Source organism: Rattus norvegicus, chromosome 8 (genome assembly GCF_021556685.1).
Source record: "Rattus norvegicus strain SHRSP/BbbUtx chromosome 8, alternate assembly SHRSP_T2T, whole genome shotgun sequence".
Taxonomy (NCBI): Eukaryota; Metazoa; Chordata; class Mammalia; order Rodentia; family Muridae; genus Rattus; species Rattus norvegicus.
The window spans coordinates 67028957-67046116 of record NC_141541.1 but is presented as its reverse complement, the minus strand read 5'-3'; the positions used below and the strand labels follow the sequence as shown (position 1 = coordinate 67046116).

The following is a 17160-nucleotide window of genomic DNA, read 5'->3' as shown; positions in this document are numbered from 1 at the left end:
ATGGATTTTTATAGGACAATTTGTCTTATCTAGGTGGGCAGTTTATATCATTATCAGTTGGTCATGAGTTTATTGTGTGGACGTTTTGTGGATTAAGAATTTAAGGTATAAATCTGATTGCTAAATTACAAGCTTATTGAGTTTTGATTTTAACGGGTTCCTGGGAGTTGTGACTATAACCACAGGGGGCAGATGCTGGGGATGTGAGCAGAGTCCACAGCAAGAGAACCATAAGATAGGCGGACTCTGTAGGGAAATGTCGTGGAGGTGACCTTCTGCCTTGGGAACTAGATGATAGAGTTGCAAGAGGGCTGCCCCGCTCGATAGTAGCCAGTGGTGGCAGTGTGGGGTGGAAATGGGGAGCTTATTGGGTGAGACACTTTGCTGACTGAGATGAAAATACCCCACAGATGCCATGTGGCCCACCAGTGCCAATACTAGCATGGTTGGTAGATTCTTTTATATATTTACCACAACAAAGGCAAGTCACAGAAACGAAGAAAATATCAGCTATCCAAATGTCTCACAGTTTGATGCTAGAATATGTAAAAATTCCTACAACTTTTAGTAAAAAGGAAACCAGTCAAAAATGAGCAAAAGATTTGGTTAGACACTACACTAAAGAAGACCTATGAGCAGACAATGAAGTTGTGTGGTAGTCTGTGAAGAAAATACTTGGATGGAAAATGAGCATGTTAAAAGATGCTTAGCACTACTAATTGTCAAGAGAATTGCAAGAGACTCCTCAGTGAAACACCACTGTGTGTCCCCTGGAGTTCTCACATTTGCTGTTAAAAATGTTGATAGTACAGCTACTTTGTAAATGGAAGGTTGTTTTGGTTTTTTTTTTATAAAGTTAGCCATACAACAGTCCCACTCAAACACATGCCCACTTAAAAGGTTTGAGAAAATACTTTATTTATGATAGCCTGAAGAGGGAAATATTAGAAATTTCTATCAATTAGTTAATATTAAATTGTATAATATCTTTGTCATAGAAACTACTCAGTAATTAAAATTGATAGATTGGCTGTCGATACACACAGCAGAAGAAATGAGTCTAAGAAATGTGCTGAGCAAAAAGCCAAAGACAAAATAATATTCACTGTTATTGTATGTTTAAGATACTAAAAATATGCAAAACTTAGCCATGCTGACAAATTTATAATCAGTGGTTGCATTATCAGTGCTAGGAGTTGATGTTTAAGAGCATAGCTACTTGGAAATGTCCTAATTTCTCTATTTAGGCATTAATTGCATAGATATGTTAATTTGTCAAAACTTACTATCCCTTTAAATATATTTATTTTATGCTAATTATACCTCATAGTTAATTTTAAAAGCAAAAAGTGAGAAATACCAATTTTTTGATAATGAATTATGGACCAGCAAGATAACTGTCTTAATTAGGGTTCCTATTGCTGTAACAAAACACCATTACCAAAAGCAAGTTGAGGGAGGAAAGGGTTTATTCAGCTTACACTTCCACATTGCTGTTCACCACTGAAGGAAGTCAGGACAGGAACTCAAACAGGGCAGGATCCTGGAAGCAGGAACTGATGCAGAGGCCATGGAGGGTGCTGCTTACTGGCTTGCTTCCCATAGCTTGCTCAGCTGCTTATAGAACTCAGGACCACTAGTCCAGGGTTGGAGCTATCGACAATGGGCTGGGCTCTCCCCATCAATAACTAATTAAGAATATGCCTTACATCCAGATTTTTTTTTCCTTTTCTTTTTTTCAGAGCTGGGGACTGAACCCAGGGCCTTGCGCTTGCTAGGCAAGCGCTCTACCACTGAGCTAAATCCCTAACCCCTTACATCCAGATCTTATGGAGGCATTTTCTCAATTAAGGTTTTTTCCTTTCAGATAACTCTAGTTTGTTTTTTTTTAAATGGATTTATTTATTATATATGAGTACACTGTAGCTGTCTTCAGACACACCAGAAGCGGGCATCAGATCTCATTACAGATGGTTGTGAGCCACCGTGTGGTTGCTGGGAATTGAGCCATCTCTCCAGCCCATAACTCTAGTTTTTATGTCAAATTGATGTAAGATTCACCAGCACTGAGCAAGTAAAGGTGCTTGCCACCAAAGCTGACAATCTTAAGTTTGATTTCTAGGAACCACATAGCAGAAAGAGAAAGCCAATTTTGCAAGTTGTTCTCTGACATCATACATGTGCTGTGGCATGTGAATGACTACTCACATATGCACATAAACAGATAAATGTAATTTTTAAAGTTAATATAGTAATAATAATATAATGAATTGATTTGTGTGACAGTAACTGCCTTTCCTAATTGGATTTTCATTATTAATATTTCTCTGAAAGATTTTTCTCTTAATTCATAATCTCCTCTTAGGAATTTTTTATTCAGCATTGCTTTGTAGACATCTTTCCTAAGAACAGCTTTAAGGGCCATAACAAATGAGTTCCCAAACCTTTTATGGAAGAAAATAAGCAACAGTTTATAATTGTAGTCAAAAACAAAATATACTTTCTGTTTTCCTTCCAAAGAGAGACAGATCAGCTGAACCCAGGAGCCATCTCCACATGAGTAGTCTTGCAAGCGATTGTCGGATAGCAAAACCAAAGCTTATAGTGGGTAAAATGTCCCTGTGATGACCAGCCTCCTGCTGTTTCCCTTGTGACACTTCTGAAATGAAAGTCCTTTGCATTTCAGTCAGGACTCAGTCCTTGACCTCCTGGAACTTTCAATCTAAGGGAGAGCCAAGGTAAAACACAAGAAACAAAGATGTGAGTTAAAGTGAAGTATGTGCAGAGAAAAAAGGCTGAACAAGGCGCACAGAACAGCCCACCCAGAAATACAACGGGGCTGCAAGGTGTACCCAGAATAGTGTTTGAGGCACAGTGGTGAGAAGGAGCACAGAGCCTGCTCAAGAGAATAAGCAATAGACTACTAGAAAAAACTCAGGTGTTACCCTGAGCATTAAGATTGGCAGGACTATGGAGGGGCTGAGGTTGGGAGACGAGAAGGAGGATGAGGAAAGATTTGAGATGTCCCAGAGCAAGTTCCAAACTATTAGAAAAGAAGTGTTTGTTGAGAAATAGTGAAAACAAAATTTGTTCAGCATGAAGTAAAATATGTTTATTAGCCCGACTTAATATAAGAGTCATGGAATATTAAGTGAAAGAAGCAAGTCAGAGGTGAAGATGTTTATGTAGGATCATCTGTCCATCAAACTTAAACTCTCCTGAGCTTGAAGGACCCTCTAAAGCAGTGATTCTCAGCCTTCCTGATGCAGCCACTCTTTAATACAGTTTCCTCATGTGGTGACCCCCAATCATAAACTTATTTTTGTTGCTACTTCATAACTGTAATTTTGCTACTGTTATGAGTTGTAATATAAATATCTTGTAATATGCAACCCTGTGGCGGTTGAGACCCACTGCCCTAGAGAGACTGTTCTCTTAGTCTCCTTGCGAATCATCAAATCCCAGACATGACTTGTCTAATTAAGAAGTCACTGCTCTGGATTGGGACATTCTCTGGAATGTTGAAGACACTTCACTCTCAGCTTATCTCCTGCTTCTCTACCTTAGCTGTGAGGTCAAGGGTGGAAGCTGCATCTGAAGGCTTCTGGCACACAAGAGCCTTATGTCATACAGTGAGCATCTTAAACTTTAGTAGACCCCAGGAGAGGAAGAAGAGTCCACCTCTACTCTAAAGACTAAACCAACAAGTTGATGGAACCAATTTTTTGTAGCATATGTGCTTCTATCTCCACATCTTTTCATATACCAAAATAAGCCATCCCACTAATAATTTTCTGCAATTAGATAGATACTTCTGTATCTTTTTAATCCTATAGAGAGCATTAAAAAAGTTGTTTTGATTTCTTTCCCTCAGATCCAAGCTCTCATTACGTGATTACCTTGAAAGCATTTAACAATGTTGGTGAAGGCATCCCTCTTTATGAGAGTGCTGTGACCAGACCTCACACAGGTAGGGCATCTGTCTGTCTTGGTCACCTGTACTTTTCCCAACTGCTTTTGTAGAGTATGACTCAGGGGTCTCCCTGATGGGTGTTCATGAACAAAAAAATCATGGCAACTTGGAGTACAGACTTGGAATGAATGAAAGACTGACTTTCTTTTTTTTTTTTTTTTTTTTTTTTTTTGGTTCTTTTTTTCGGAGCTGGGGACCGAACCCAGGGCCTTGCGCTTCCTAGGTAAGCGCTCTACCGCTGAGCTAAATCCCCAGCCCAAGACTGACTTTCTAAAGGCTACCACATAAGCCATTTTGGATAGATGTATATACTTTTTAATATGTTAGAATCTAGAATACATAGAGAGAATTATTTTTAGTATTCATCATGTAGGAAATATACACATGAAGACTATTACATTAGTGTAACAGTTATTCATAAACAAGGACTGTCAGTTCAGATTTCTTAGTTATATATAAAATTAGTTACTATCTCTATGTAAGAAAACATTTAATACCTGAACTTATAAATAAATGAGTATGTGCATTTAGAAAACCTAGCTAGGAGTTGGAAAACCCAAGGTCTCTCTGTCCTGCATTCCAGATGTGGGTCTCAGTGATTTTTTTTTTCTTTTTCTTTACTCACTCTGGCCTCCGTTTTGCAATAGAGAGTGTGTCTGCTGCATAGAACACAGCGCATACATGCATTATTCATCAGACAAGTACTATGATCTCTAAACTTCGTCAGTACTGTGCCACTTGGATCTGTAATAATCATGGCATCTACCGTTCCTGACAGAGACTTGTTCACTACCTTATTCTGACTCCTAGAGAAAGTACAGCAGACAGTGCAACATGGTGTCAGTTCACCTCTTAAGGAAGAGGAGTCCGGATAAATTCAACTGTGAGCCATTTTTCTCCTGCCTCTACACTTTACATCAGCAAGTCTGAATTGGCTTAGCATGGACATTCGCTTTGAGGGATGACCACATGTCCAGTGACAAGCAGTTGTAATTCATGTCCCAAAAACACAGCCATATCTACTAAACGTCAAACAGACCACGAGCTTTATGTTGCTTGTTCAGAAATTATACTCTGGATTTTAAGAGCAATTTTGGTTTTTTGTGATCCTTTTTCTGACAGCAGGTAACATTTTCAAGGAATTTGAAAAAATTCAAGCATATGTGTGTTAACATGATCACTCAATTATAATTTTTCAGTGTCTTTAGAGTATTGTTGGCAATATGGTTAGGTATTAATTTGCTTAACATTTTCCTATGATTTTTCCTTTAAAGAAAATCACATTAGAAGTATTCTTCTGAATGAATGAGGGCTATCTATTAACTCTGGATTTTCTTTCTTTTTCTCCATTTCTCATCTTTCATTCCATTATACTCCCCTGCATTCCCTTTTATTTTTGTTTATGTTAAAATGCCACTTCCCTTTCTTAATTACTTTTTACCCAGACACTTCTGAAGTTGATTTATTTGTTATTAATGCTCCATACACTCCAGTGCCAGATCCCACTCCCATGATGCCACCAGTGGGAGTTCAGGCTTCCATTCTGAGTCACGACACCATAAGAATTACCTGGGCAGACAACTCCCTGCCCAAACACCAGAAGATTACAGACTCCCGCTACTACACAGTCCGGTGGAAGACCAACATCCCAGCAAACACCAAGTACAAGGTACTGGACATTTGCCTTGAGTGCAAAAAGCTAATCAGTGGAATTTTCTTATTCTAAAGTTCTTGATTTACACTTTTCCAGAATGCAAACGCAACAACGTTAAGCTATTTGGTTACTGGTTTAAAGCCAAACACACTGTATGAGTTCTCTGTGATGGTGACCAAAGGCAGAAGGTCAAGCACGTGGAGTATGACAGCTCATGGTGCTACCTTTGAATTAGGTATGTATGATACAAATCCGTGTTACATGATACTTCTTGTAAAACATGAACGCCTGTGGAATTCACACTGTTGTGACATTCTCAGCCATGGGCCATCTTACCGCCTGCTTCGACAGAGTGCCCGCAGTACACATATTGCTCTCTACAGAGCCCAATGGACAGCCACGTTTCAGAAGTGCTTCCATTACAACTATTGTGGATTTTTGGGTCACTTTGCTAAAACAGTAGTAAATAGCAGAATAGTGTAATGTAAGACAGGCCAGGTTTTAGAAAGTACAAGAGTTCAATCTCAGGTCATCTATCTACCAATTGTTCTCATGAGCATCCCAACTAATCCCTCTGAATCTCAGTTTCTTCTACCTTGTTTGGGGTGATAGTACCCCATTTCTAGTTTAGAAGGTTATTATAAGGTAAAATAAGGAACAGATGGAAAAGCATGTGGGTAGATACAAGATATTATTGCATTAATCCTCCTTACTGGTAAATTGAAATTGAAAACAATGAAATGACCTGCCCTTGAAACAGTGAAATGATCTGCTGTGCTTTGCCCATCTGAACAGTTTCCTGGGTAATCCCAGGCTTTCTTAGAAATCAGCTCTGTAAGATCTTTCACTGGACTAGCCTTTGGTGTTTGTAAGGACATGTGAGAGAGAAAGAGTAACTAAGAAGATGAAGGAAAGAGTAGGCTGCCAGCCTTGAGATTCTGTTTTCCCCTGGGCTTTGCTGGGGTAAGGATGTGAGCAACCTTGGGAATCTCTGCTTATTCTGGCCTATTTCTGTGCCTGATGAAACTAAACTTCCACATTCTGTACAAACCAGTCTTGCCCTTCTGCACAGTTGCTTGGAATTTTTCCAGGGAAGGAGATTGGACTGGAGAGTTAGGAATGCAGTATAGAACAGGGTAAATAATTATTAGTTTGCTTTCTTTTCTGTTTTGGTTGGTTGGTTGGTTGGTTGGTTGGTTGGTTGGTTGGTTGGATGGTTGGTTGGTGGTTGGTTGGTTGGTTGGTTGGTTGGTGGTTGGTTGGTTTGGTGGTTGGTTGGTTTGGTTGGTGGTTGGTTGGTTGGTTGTGGTTGGTTGGTTGGTTAGTTGGTGGTTGGTTGGTTGGTGGTTGGTTGGTTGGTTGGTTGGTGGTTGGTTGGTTGGTTGGTTGGTGGTTGGTTTGGTTGGTTGGTGGGTGATTGGTTGTGGTTGATTGGTGGTTGATAGGTGGTTGGTTGGTTGGTTGGTGGTTGGTTGGTTGGTGGTTAGTTGGTTGGTTGGTGGTTGGTGGGTGGGTGGTTGGTTGGTTGGTGGTTGGTTGGTTGGTTGGCTGGTTGGTTGGTTGGTTTGTTTGGTTGGTTGGTGGTTGGTTGGTTGGCTGGTTGGTTGGTTAGCTGGTTGGTTGGCTGGCTTCATGTTGAAACAGGGTCTCACTGTGTAGCCCTAGCTGGCCTTATACTCACTATACAGACCAACATGACAGCCAAGTCCCGCCTGCCTCTGGAGCGCTGGGATTAAAGGCATGTGCCACCACACTCAGGTTTCCTGTTTTAAGAATATCTTTTTTGCTTCACTTTCAACTTACTGACTAATAAGAGAAATTTTTACTTTCCCTTAGGATGTTCGTTTCACCAGGCATTTCCATCTTATATTAGAACTCCCAGTGTTTTAGGAAGTGACTGAAGGAATACTTGATTTGAGCATTTTCCTACTTACACATTACATTAGACATTCTCACCTATAACATAGAAAAGCCATTTTCTTTTGTCATCTTTGCTGCTGCATGAAAACTTATATTTAGATCAGTAACATAAGCAGCTGGTGGTATGCTTTCAGTGTGAGCTTAAAATTGCCAAGTTGTAAATTTCTTCCTAGAGAGAACTGAGCTTTTAAAAGCCATATTTGACTTGAAGAGTCAACTCTAAGCAGGATAAAAAGCTATTTAACATTTTAAAATGTCCTACCAAATAAGCCAAATCAAGTGAGAGGAAGTAGTCTGGGACCAGTTACCTAACTGCTCTCAGTATTGGTGCCTTGACCTCCCACCAAGGGACAGCGACACCTGCTCCTCTAGGCCGCGCCGTAGCCTTAAGGAAATGCAAACTGTAAAATGCCAGGTGGTAGTGTGTGCATGGAACCAGGGACATTTGGTTCTCCTGAGTATAGATCCCTGACTCCCAGTCCACAGGCCCTTCTCTATCCTCATGGTTTTGGTTTTCCTCTGATACTTTATATGGTCTTCCTTTTATTAGAATTGGTTGGTTTTACATAGACGTGCGTTTTTGGAAGCCAGGGGCTGTGTCTTTGTTCGACACATTTACTGTTCCTTATCAGTGAAAAGAGTTGGAAAATTGAATTATATTGAAATGGATAGTATTTATTATTTTGCAGTTCCTACTTCTCCACCTAAGGATGTGACAGTTGTGAGTAAAGAAGGAAAACCGAGAACGATAATAGTGAACTGGCAGCCTCCCTCTGAAGCTAATGGCAAGATTACAGGTAAGATGCCTTAGACCATGCGCTGTTGTAGGTAAGCCCTGTGCAGTCAATAGAAGTGGGAATGTGAACCCGGCTTAGTCATCGTGTGGTGTGCTGTGAGTCATGTTGGTCCTTGAATTGAAGCAAGGGAGTGCAGTCTGCTCAGAGTAGCATAGAATCGTGTGTCCAGCCAGTAGTTCTCCTTAACAATGTATGGTGGGGTGGAATATGCTAGACAGCCTTTTTTCTACTGCAGCTTGATGGGTACATTTGTTCTCCATAAAGCTCTTCACTCCCCAAGTGACTTTCTTTGAACTTGTGTGTCCAGTTTTTCTGGACATTATCTAGTCTGTATAGACTTTTACTTTCAAGCCCCACCAAATCCCCATTAGGTTTTTAAACCACCACCAACAGCCCTAGGCCTACCACTTCAGGTTTCTGCTCTCTTACTATTAGAGTTAGAAGTTTGAGTTACCCTAGGCTTATCACATCCCCCCTTTGGACTTCAGAGAGAGACACCCTATAAGTAGGGTACTGGCAGCTGTTTGGAACCTCTGCCCCATTAGGAGTTTGGTAAAGAACCATGTACCTTCTGAAATATGAGGAAGATGGCCCAAGGACTCAGAAAGTGAATTTTGTTCCTGTAACATTTTGTCTGTTCATTTTGGTTTGTTTTTTGAGATGGGCTTTTTATTTGTTGCCCTGGCTGTCCTGGAACTCTCTGTAGACCAGGCTGGCCTCGACTCAGAGATCCACCTGCCTCTTTCTCCCCTAGTGCTGGGCCTAAAAGGATGTGCCACCATACCTAGTGTGTTCCTGTAACTTTAATAAGATATTCTTTTCCATAAATCCTAGTCTTTATATTGTCTTCTTAGGTTCCTATTTTGCCTCTTTTATCTATAAAAGAAACAAATATAACTAACTCAGATTATATTTTGCTTTGTCTTTTAAAACTTTAAACAATGCATCACATTTTTGTAGTGTAGATCAGGAAGGCTTATGTTTGTGAAGCTTCCTGCCTCATTTATGGGAATTGAGTGCCCCCTGGTGGAAATCTCTGGTGACAGTTTCTGTGGCCTCACCCACCGTTAGAACTTTGTCAGAGGTTTTCCAATCTGCTGAGCATTTTTCTCCCGGGAGATGATTTTGGTTGAAGCTAACTGAGCATGTCATACCATTGCAAAGTCTCAGAACTACATTATTCTAAACTTGGGCCCTCATGAGGCTTTATTCAGATATTATAGACTTTTATTGACTTTCTGATTGCAAAAAGAAAAGCAGACATGGGATCTCTTTTTCCTGTTAATTGCTCTGGACAGGTTACATCATCTATTACAGCACAGATGTGAATGCAGAGATCCATGACTGGGTGATTGAACCTGTTGTGGGAAACAGGCTGACTCACCAGATTCAAGAGTTAACACTCGACACACCATACTACTTCAAAATCCAGGCCCGGAACTCAAAGGGCATGGGGCCCATGTCTGAAGCTGTGCAGTTCAGAACACCTAAAGGTAAGGCTTCCCGAGCTGAGGGTTTTAATGTGCTGTCTCTAGAGTGGGACCGCAGCATGTGGCGACTGTGGGTACTGTGACAGCACGGTGATGAGCTTGTCACCCTCGAGTAAAGACTTCCAAAGGATTCCTGTCCTACCCACTGGCCGCCAAATCGATACTCCCCCAGTCCACAGGGAACTTTAAGCTCTACATATCTGGGTAGAAGAATTACAGTGGTCTCTTAGTTTCTGTCAGAGAAACCAGATGTGATTCTTTAGGTTTCCATAGTTACACTGCACATTATTGTGACAGATGTTTTCTTTCAGCGCAAACAGGCTCTTAACATAAAAAGTCTATATGTCAAGTTTTGTGAAGGATGAGGTTAGAAGGATCCTTTTATGTAAAGCTCATGAAAATGAATATAAAAGAGTAAGCCAGGCAAACTTAGGCCAACAAAATGGAGTTGGGTACTGAGACGGTGGAGATGTGAAAGCCTAAATTTCTTTTCTTTTGTCAATTTACTTGGAAGTTTGTGGGAATTTTATATTTTCCTTTAAAACTTCTGTCTGTCCGTCTTCAAAGCTGGTGACCCTTGCTCTTGTTTCCTCTTCCCTATGCTTGACCTGTCAGCGGACTCCTCTGATAAAATGCCTAATGACCAAGGTAAATGAGTAGATGGTCTCTCTCTCTCATTTTTTCTCTTTTGCAACCTATTACTAGCTTTTTATTTCATTTTTCCCCGTGAAAATCATATGTTAAAAACCACACACATACTTATTGGCCAAAGTAGAGTTGAGTCCAGGTTTATAGCCCTTGGGATATCTGAAAAGCTCTAAGGGATTCACTTAGAGGCTAAATTACCTGGTGGAAGAAAATAGAGTTGAATAAACTCAAGATTGGCAGTAAGTGAAGATCAGGTTATCTTTAGAAGTTAAGATGTTGAGGTTGGGGATTTAGCTCAGCGGTAGAGCGCTTGCCTAGGAAGCGCAAGGCCCTGGGTTCGGTCCCCATCTCCGAAAAAAAGAACCAAAAAAAAAAAAGAAGTTAAGATGTTAAGTTATAAACAGTGATAAGTATTTGAGGCATAAAGTGACCAGTATAGCAACTTTTCATATTTGTAGCATTTAGGATTTTATTTAAGTGAAAAATTAATATCTAATTCAGTAAATCTCATATTTCCCTTCTGACATACATAATCTTGTTACATACGTGCTTATCTGTGACCAAGGGTTTCTCATTTTGCAATGTTAATTTAAAGCTTTTTTCTATTTCTTCCTTAAACATTAAGTAAGACCATTTTTATAGAAGGATAAAAAGTGTGTGGCATGGACAGTTAGGAAGGACGAGTCTTAATGTCATCAGGCCTGAAATCCTCAGTCAGCAGGTTTCTCATTGTAATTGCTCTGGTGGCGTGATAACTGTACTTAGTGATTTTTATCTCTAGGAAATAAACTAAAGATAGATTTCCATACAGAGATAGAACACTAAAGTAAATTTGATAATTGCTGTCATGGTTTAACAGCAGTAATCAGAAATACAGGTTTTTGGATCTTGGGTAAAGTAAGAAAGAGTCAGAACAAAGTTTCATGGCTTTATTTGTATTTTACAAGGCTTCTGTACATGGGAGGAAACTGTGGGCTTAGGTTTTTTTAGTACAGAAGCCTGAGATTTCATGAAGAGTCATGCTGACTATGCAGGAGTAAATACGCTGTGCTCTTCCTTCACTTGGTAACTGTTACGCAACACCGCTCTATGCCTCTGGTACTCAGAATTCTTCACCTGCTAGTATTTAGGGTACAACCTTTAAATTTCTTGTTTATTCTTTAAGTGTTAAAGAAAATATTGGGAAATACAGGAATATAAATTAACTAATACCTTGGAAAACAAAGCGTGTTCACTGGCAGCTTTCTGATTGTTTGGTTTGTTTGTTTGTTTGTTTATGTGATGTAGTTTCTGAAAAGTTTAATTTAAATGTAGTCTACATGATAACCATGAAAATTTAAATATGAAGAACCTTAAAATGTTAAGTATCTCTGCCAATTAGATTTTGGCTGACGCAATAGCATATGAAGGACAACTGGAATCTTGAGGCCTACATGGTGTGCATCACTTGGGAGGTATGATAGCCTTGGAAGAAAGAAGATAGAATAATAAGTAGGAACAATGGAAAGGGCCAGAGACTAAATTAAATCCTAGAATATGCCCTAGAAGTCCTAAGACTATACCATAGCAGCCAAGAACTTCTGTTCCTTTCTTGTGTGGGTTTTTGGCTTCTGAGAACATACTAAACATTATATTTTAGCCTCTAGATTTATTCTAGTAAATAAACTACTTATACAACCTTATATTGGGGTTCCTTCTGTTTCTTTTAAAATATGGTTCTTTATAAGAGGAAAGAGGAAATGACATTAACTCTGTTTTGCAGAAATAAATTTAGTTTATACATTTCTAGTCAAGCTTTATTTGTGAAAATATTTTTATAAGTGTTTACTAGAGCTCCATGTGCTGCCTCCATAAAGAGGAAGAGGATATCCCTCCCTGAGTTTATGATGTTTGTAATAGTTAACATTTATTGATCATGTACTACACACCACGCAGTATTCACAATGTTTCCTGGTCTTTAATTTCGATTTAGTCTTGGAAACAGAGGCCCAAGTGACTAATTAATGGCTTGCCCCACATCAGAGTCCTGCCATGTAGTGGAGCTGGTGTTCAGGGCAGCCTCGGAAGCACTGTGTGTTGGTAACGGTCAGGAGCGGCTTTTATTCTTCATGCTTGCAGGCCTCTTCTCAGGGCCTTGCTGCTGCTTTCTGGCTAGTAGCTTTCAGTTGAGGAATATCTTACCAGAGGCAGGACTTCCCTAAGCATCTTACTATAAATGTGAAGAAAGAGACTGAAAACCAAGAATAAGGATTATAAACAAATAAAATAAGGCCTGGGGTTTCTGTCTCCTTGGCCTGCTGCTGGAGAGTCCTCAGACCTGACCTAGCAGCCTCACTGGGAACCTGGGACTATATGAGGTCAGATGACAGTGGCGGAAGGCTTGGGTTTTGTTTGTTTGCTTGTATTGTTTACTGCGTTTAAGTGACAGCAAAGGAAGTGAGAATCTGATTTGAACCTCTGCTTACCTTCCTGCTCATGCTTAAGTTAATTTTGTACTTGGAAGAACAACTTCGTAATCTGAAAAAAATATAGCCAGAACAGTACTGACCCTGGCCAGGCCAGGCCCATCACCAAGTCCTTTGGAGAATACGATTGTTTGGTACAAACATCCAGCTCACTTCCTCCCTTGGTCCCTTCTGTTATAAAATAATCTACTACCACATGTCCTCTCAGACCATCACTTCCTGAGCTAGAGAAATGGAGAGGGGTCCCCCAACTTCCCACAGCAGATTGGTAGTGAGGTCATGCCTTGAAACAGAGGCACCAGTCTTCTAGTTCCCTCCTTACACTGCAAGCAGTGTCTGTTTACCTTGGCACACAAGCTCTAGTCTCCCAGTGTTTGTGTTGTTTCATTTTCTTACAGAGTAGACTAGGGTTTTGTTTTTAGAAGCCATGTTTGGTAGCTATGGAATGGACTGTCACAAATACATGTTGGGTTATTACTGACCTGCTTTCTTCTGCTTCAGCCTTAGGATCAGCAGGGAAAGGAGGCCGACTACCAGACCTAGGATCCGACTACAAACCTCCAATGAGTGGTAAAACCCTCTCTATGTCTCTTTCAGCTTGCTGTGGACAGCATGCAGTTCTGCTTAAAACTTTTAAGTGTGGTTTATGGCTTCAGTGATGGCTTATGGTGTGTTAATGTAGTTCATTTTATTTAGCGGACCTAGCTTTGGCTGTTTTGTAGCAAATGTTGCTGAATTACTAGAAGCCTATTTTCATTGTAGAATCTTGTTTCTCTGTTTAGGCAGCTGGAAAAAAAGACTGTTTCCTAAACAAATGATCTGTCTCCTACTTCCTCGAGAAAAAGAGTTAGACCTTGAAAGATCAGCCCTTGGTAGGATTGCCCGTCACCTAGCACAAGCCAGAGAACTGCTTCAGGATCTCAGCATCTCCCCTGCTGTGTTATTTTTAGTGGAATTCTAGAGAAAATTACTCTGCTTTTCTACCATTCTACAAGTTAGTGCCCTCAATTTTATAGCACTTCCTCCTTGGTGCTGGAGTAGAGTTAAGAGCACAGGCTGTTCTTGCAGAGGACCCAGGTACAATTCCCAGGACCCACACGGTGGCTTGCAACTGTGTAACTCTAGTCCCAAGGGATCTGCCATCTTCCTCCGGCTGCCTTGGACTTTGCATGAATGCGGTGCACAGACATATAGGGGCAAAACATCCACACTCATTAAATAAAAGTCAGAACTTCTCCACAAAATGTTACTTATCATTTCTGGGTTACTCTCACACTTGGACTCACCACTGATCCTTAACTCTGGAATGTAGGGAGAACACATTGAACTATTACCAATTAATACAGTTTAAAAAAAAAATCAGTGGAGAAGTGGTATATCTGAGGCTCTAATTCTGTCATAAAACCAAAGTTCAGACCTCTGTCCTCTGATTGTGCCTTTTTTTTTTTTTTTACTGTCACATGCAGCCTGAAGTGCAGGGGATTCTGGGGGATTCTGTACCAGGTGTAAGAGTCCAGGTGCAAAATGTCTAGAAAGACGTTACTAAAATGGATTTTTTTCTACTGTCTCATCACCTGTACCTAGTAAGCATATGTGAGTGCCTTCTTACTCTCCAGCTGTCAGCCTAATGCCCGTACTTCAGGGGAGCCAGCTGACTTTTAGAAGACAGACCTGAATGCTTCATGAAGTTTTATACTACCCTCATGCAATTGTTGCATATTGAGCAATAGACAGTATCATATGAAGATTGTGAGAAAGTAATTATCCCTTTATCTTTTATTTATGTATCCAATTGTACATTGTATTTTGAAGATTCAGACTCTAAAACAGAAGATAGGAGGAGGAAAAGTAAAAAAGTACCTGGTAGAAAAGTAGGAACACTTAATAAAAGATTATGTATATGAATATGAATAGATATATGAAGTCCTAAAGGTCATAGAAAACTGGGAGCTGGAGAGATGCTCAACAGGTAAGAGTATGTTCTACTCGAGTAGTAAGTTGGAATGCAGTTCCCATTACTCACTCAGCTTGAGTGGCTCACAACCACTTTTAATTCTAGTTCCAGAGGTCCGGTGCCCTCCTCTGGCCTCCATAGGCACCCACACACATGCAACATACTCATATACATACACATAAACAAAAATAATCTTTAGAGGGGAAAACTTACCAAATGTCAAAATGGGCATCAGGCCTTCCAGGAAGCTCTAACAGCACATGCAGAGGCGTAGCAGCCCCACCTGCCCTCTGTAGGGTTCCACTGCCTGCAGCTGGGGTAGAAGTGCACAGTAGGTTAGAACTAGCTTAACAGAAGCCCACATTCTTAGATTGCTAAGAACTCTGGGCTTTATAAGTTGAATATGTAAAATGTCTGACACTACTGATATACCAACACTTCCATTTTTTCAATGTCTGCTATTATTAGTCTGAGAACAGTGAAGAATTGATTGAGACAGTGAGGTCAAGAGGATAAAGAAAGAAGCTGTCCAATAGTCCATTCAAACAGAGAGAGATGCATGTGATATGACCTCAGGCAAGAGTATTGACAGCCCCTTTGGTGGCCCCTTCTTACTCTGTTCTAGACAACAGCTTTTGTCCAGTTCATACCTAGAAGTTAAATTCAGGTAAATGCTGAAACTTATTTGTGTTGAATGTAACAAGAAATATGTTCTCTTCTGCTTAGTCTCATACCCCAGCTCCCTGGCCTTTAGTTTTCAGGTTGGTCCCACCTTGCAAGAATGGAGCCCAGTAGTTCAGCACTTCTGTTACTAGCAGTGTTGAGTTAACAATATGGTTAATTTTGTTGGCTCTAGTACTGTAGTCTTTCCCAAATATCAAAATGTTATCTCCTTGAAGGTCAGTATGTACAGTTTTAAGTTGTCTGCTTAGCTTTTTCTTAGAAATGAAGGATAAAAATGATTGAACCAAATATAAAAGAGTAAGCTCTTAAGCCATTCAAAATCAGCCTGAGATTTAGTACTCTACTTAGATGTCAGTAAAATTATAGAATCGAAGTTGGGAGGTCAGATAATCCAGTGTTGTTGGAAGGGATTCCCCCACAATGAGAAAAGATTTGGTTTAGGAACCTAGTGCTCTGTTTATTAGCTGGCAAGCCCTGGATCTGCCTGTCTCTGCCCCACCAGGTTTTAATTGTACTCCACCATTTCTAGTCTGTATGTGGACACCCGGGATTCAGACTCCGGGCACAGCGCTGAGCAGTCTCCCCAGCTGTTTTCATGCCTTTCTTGATAAGAGTTCCTTCCACAACAGCCACTTCTTACATACTTTGTTTCTGGTTGATTGGTTGGTTGGTTTTGAGGTAGGATCAGGCCTGGAATTCACTGTGTGACCCAAACTGGACTCAATTTGTGTGGTCTTCCTGCGTCATTCTTCAAAGTGTCAGTCTTACAGTATGTGCCACCACACAGTCTAAAAAATCCTAGTGCCAGACAGGGACACCCCTTCTGTAGTGTTTCCTGAGCCTTTGTGGTCGGGGGGGGGGGGGCAGGAATTGATGCAGCGTCCCGTGTCTAGCTGAGCATTCGCTCACTCTCAGTGCCTTGGAGAGTGGCACAGCTTTGCATCTGCTACAGCGCAGTGCGTTGTTAGTAACAAACCGGTAAGCACGCGTCAGGGTCCTTCTGCTTCCTGTTTCCTCCCTCTGAAGCAGTGGTTCTCAACCTATGATTTCAGACCCCCACAGGGGTCACACTTCAGATATCCTGCATATCAGACGTTTGCATTTCAACTCATAACAGAGTAAAATTGCAGCTATGAAGTAGCAACGAAAATAATTTTATGATTGAGGGTCACTACACATGAGGAACTGTATTAAAGGGTCACAGGACTAAGAAGGTTGAGAACCACTCTCCTCGAGTGTCCTCTCTCAGACCTTTGTATGATGGGAACTTTCTTCTTTAATTTCAAGGAGAAGCTTCTTTTATAAAAACTTTGTTTGATACAGTTAAACAGATGGAAATAAGTTGAATTTCGAGTCCAGATTGAGTGTTCTACGCGCTGTTTTCTGCATGACTTATCTGTTCAGTCACTGTCTGGGGATATGTAATGCAGACCCAGGCCTTGCTTCTCCAGGATTGTGAAAGAGACCTTATACTTGAGACAAAGCCACACTGGATTCAGAAAAGCTTTTCACCTGCTCAGTCTGAGTCAGCCACACAGTCACTCTGAGTTGTATCCCCACTTTTTTTTCTTTTCC

The 17160-nt window shown here is 40.6% G+C and overlaps 1 protein-coding gene across 16 annotated transcripts in view; it reads left to right on the top strand.

The window, feature by feature from the left end:
* The window catches only part of Neo1 (neogenin 1), a 152660-nt gene that overhangs the window by 115894 nt on the left and 19606 nt on the right, over positions 1-17160 (top strand). For 4 of the 16 annotated variants that reach the window (XM_087563923.1, XM_087563914.1, XM_087563919.1 and 1 more), the window contains exons 16-22: positions 3875-3970; positions 5467-5642; positions 5724-5862; positions 8237-8344; positions 9643-9837; positions 10450-10482; positions 13449-13517. In XM_087563923.1, the coding sequence (XP_087420049.1) occupies positions 3875-3970; positions 5467-5642; positions 5724-5862; positions 8237-8344; positions 9643-9837; positions 10450-10482; positions 13449-13517 (816 nt within the window). 16 annotated transcript variants of the gene reach the window in all.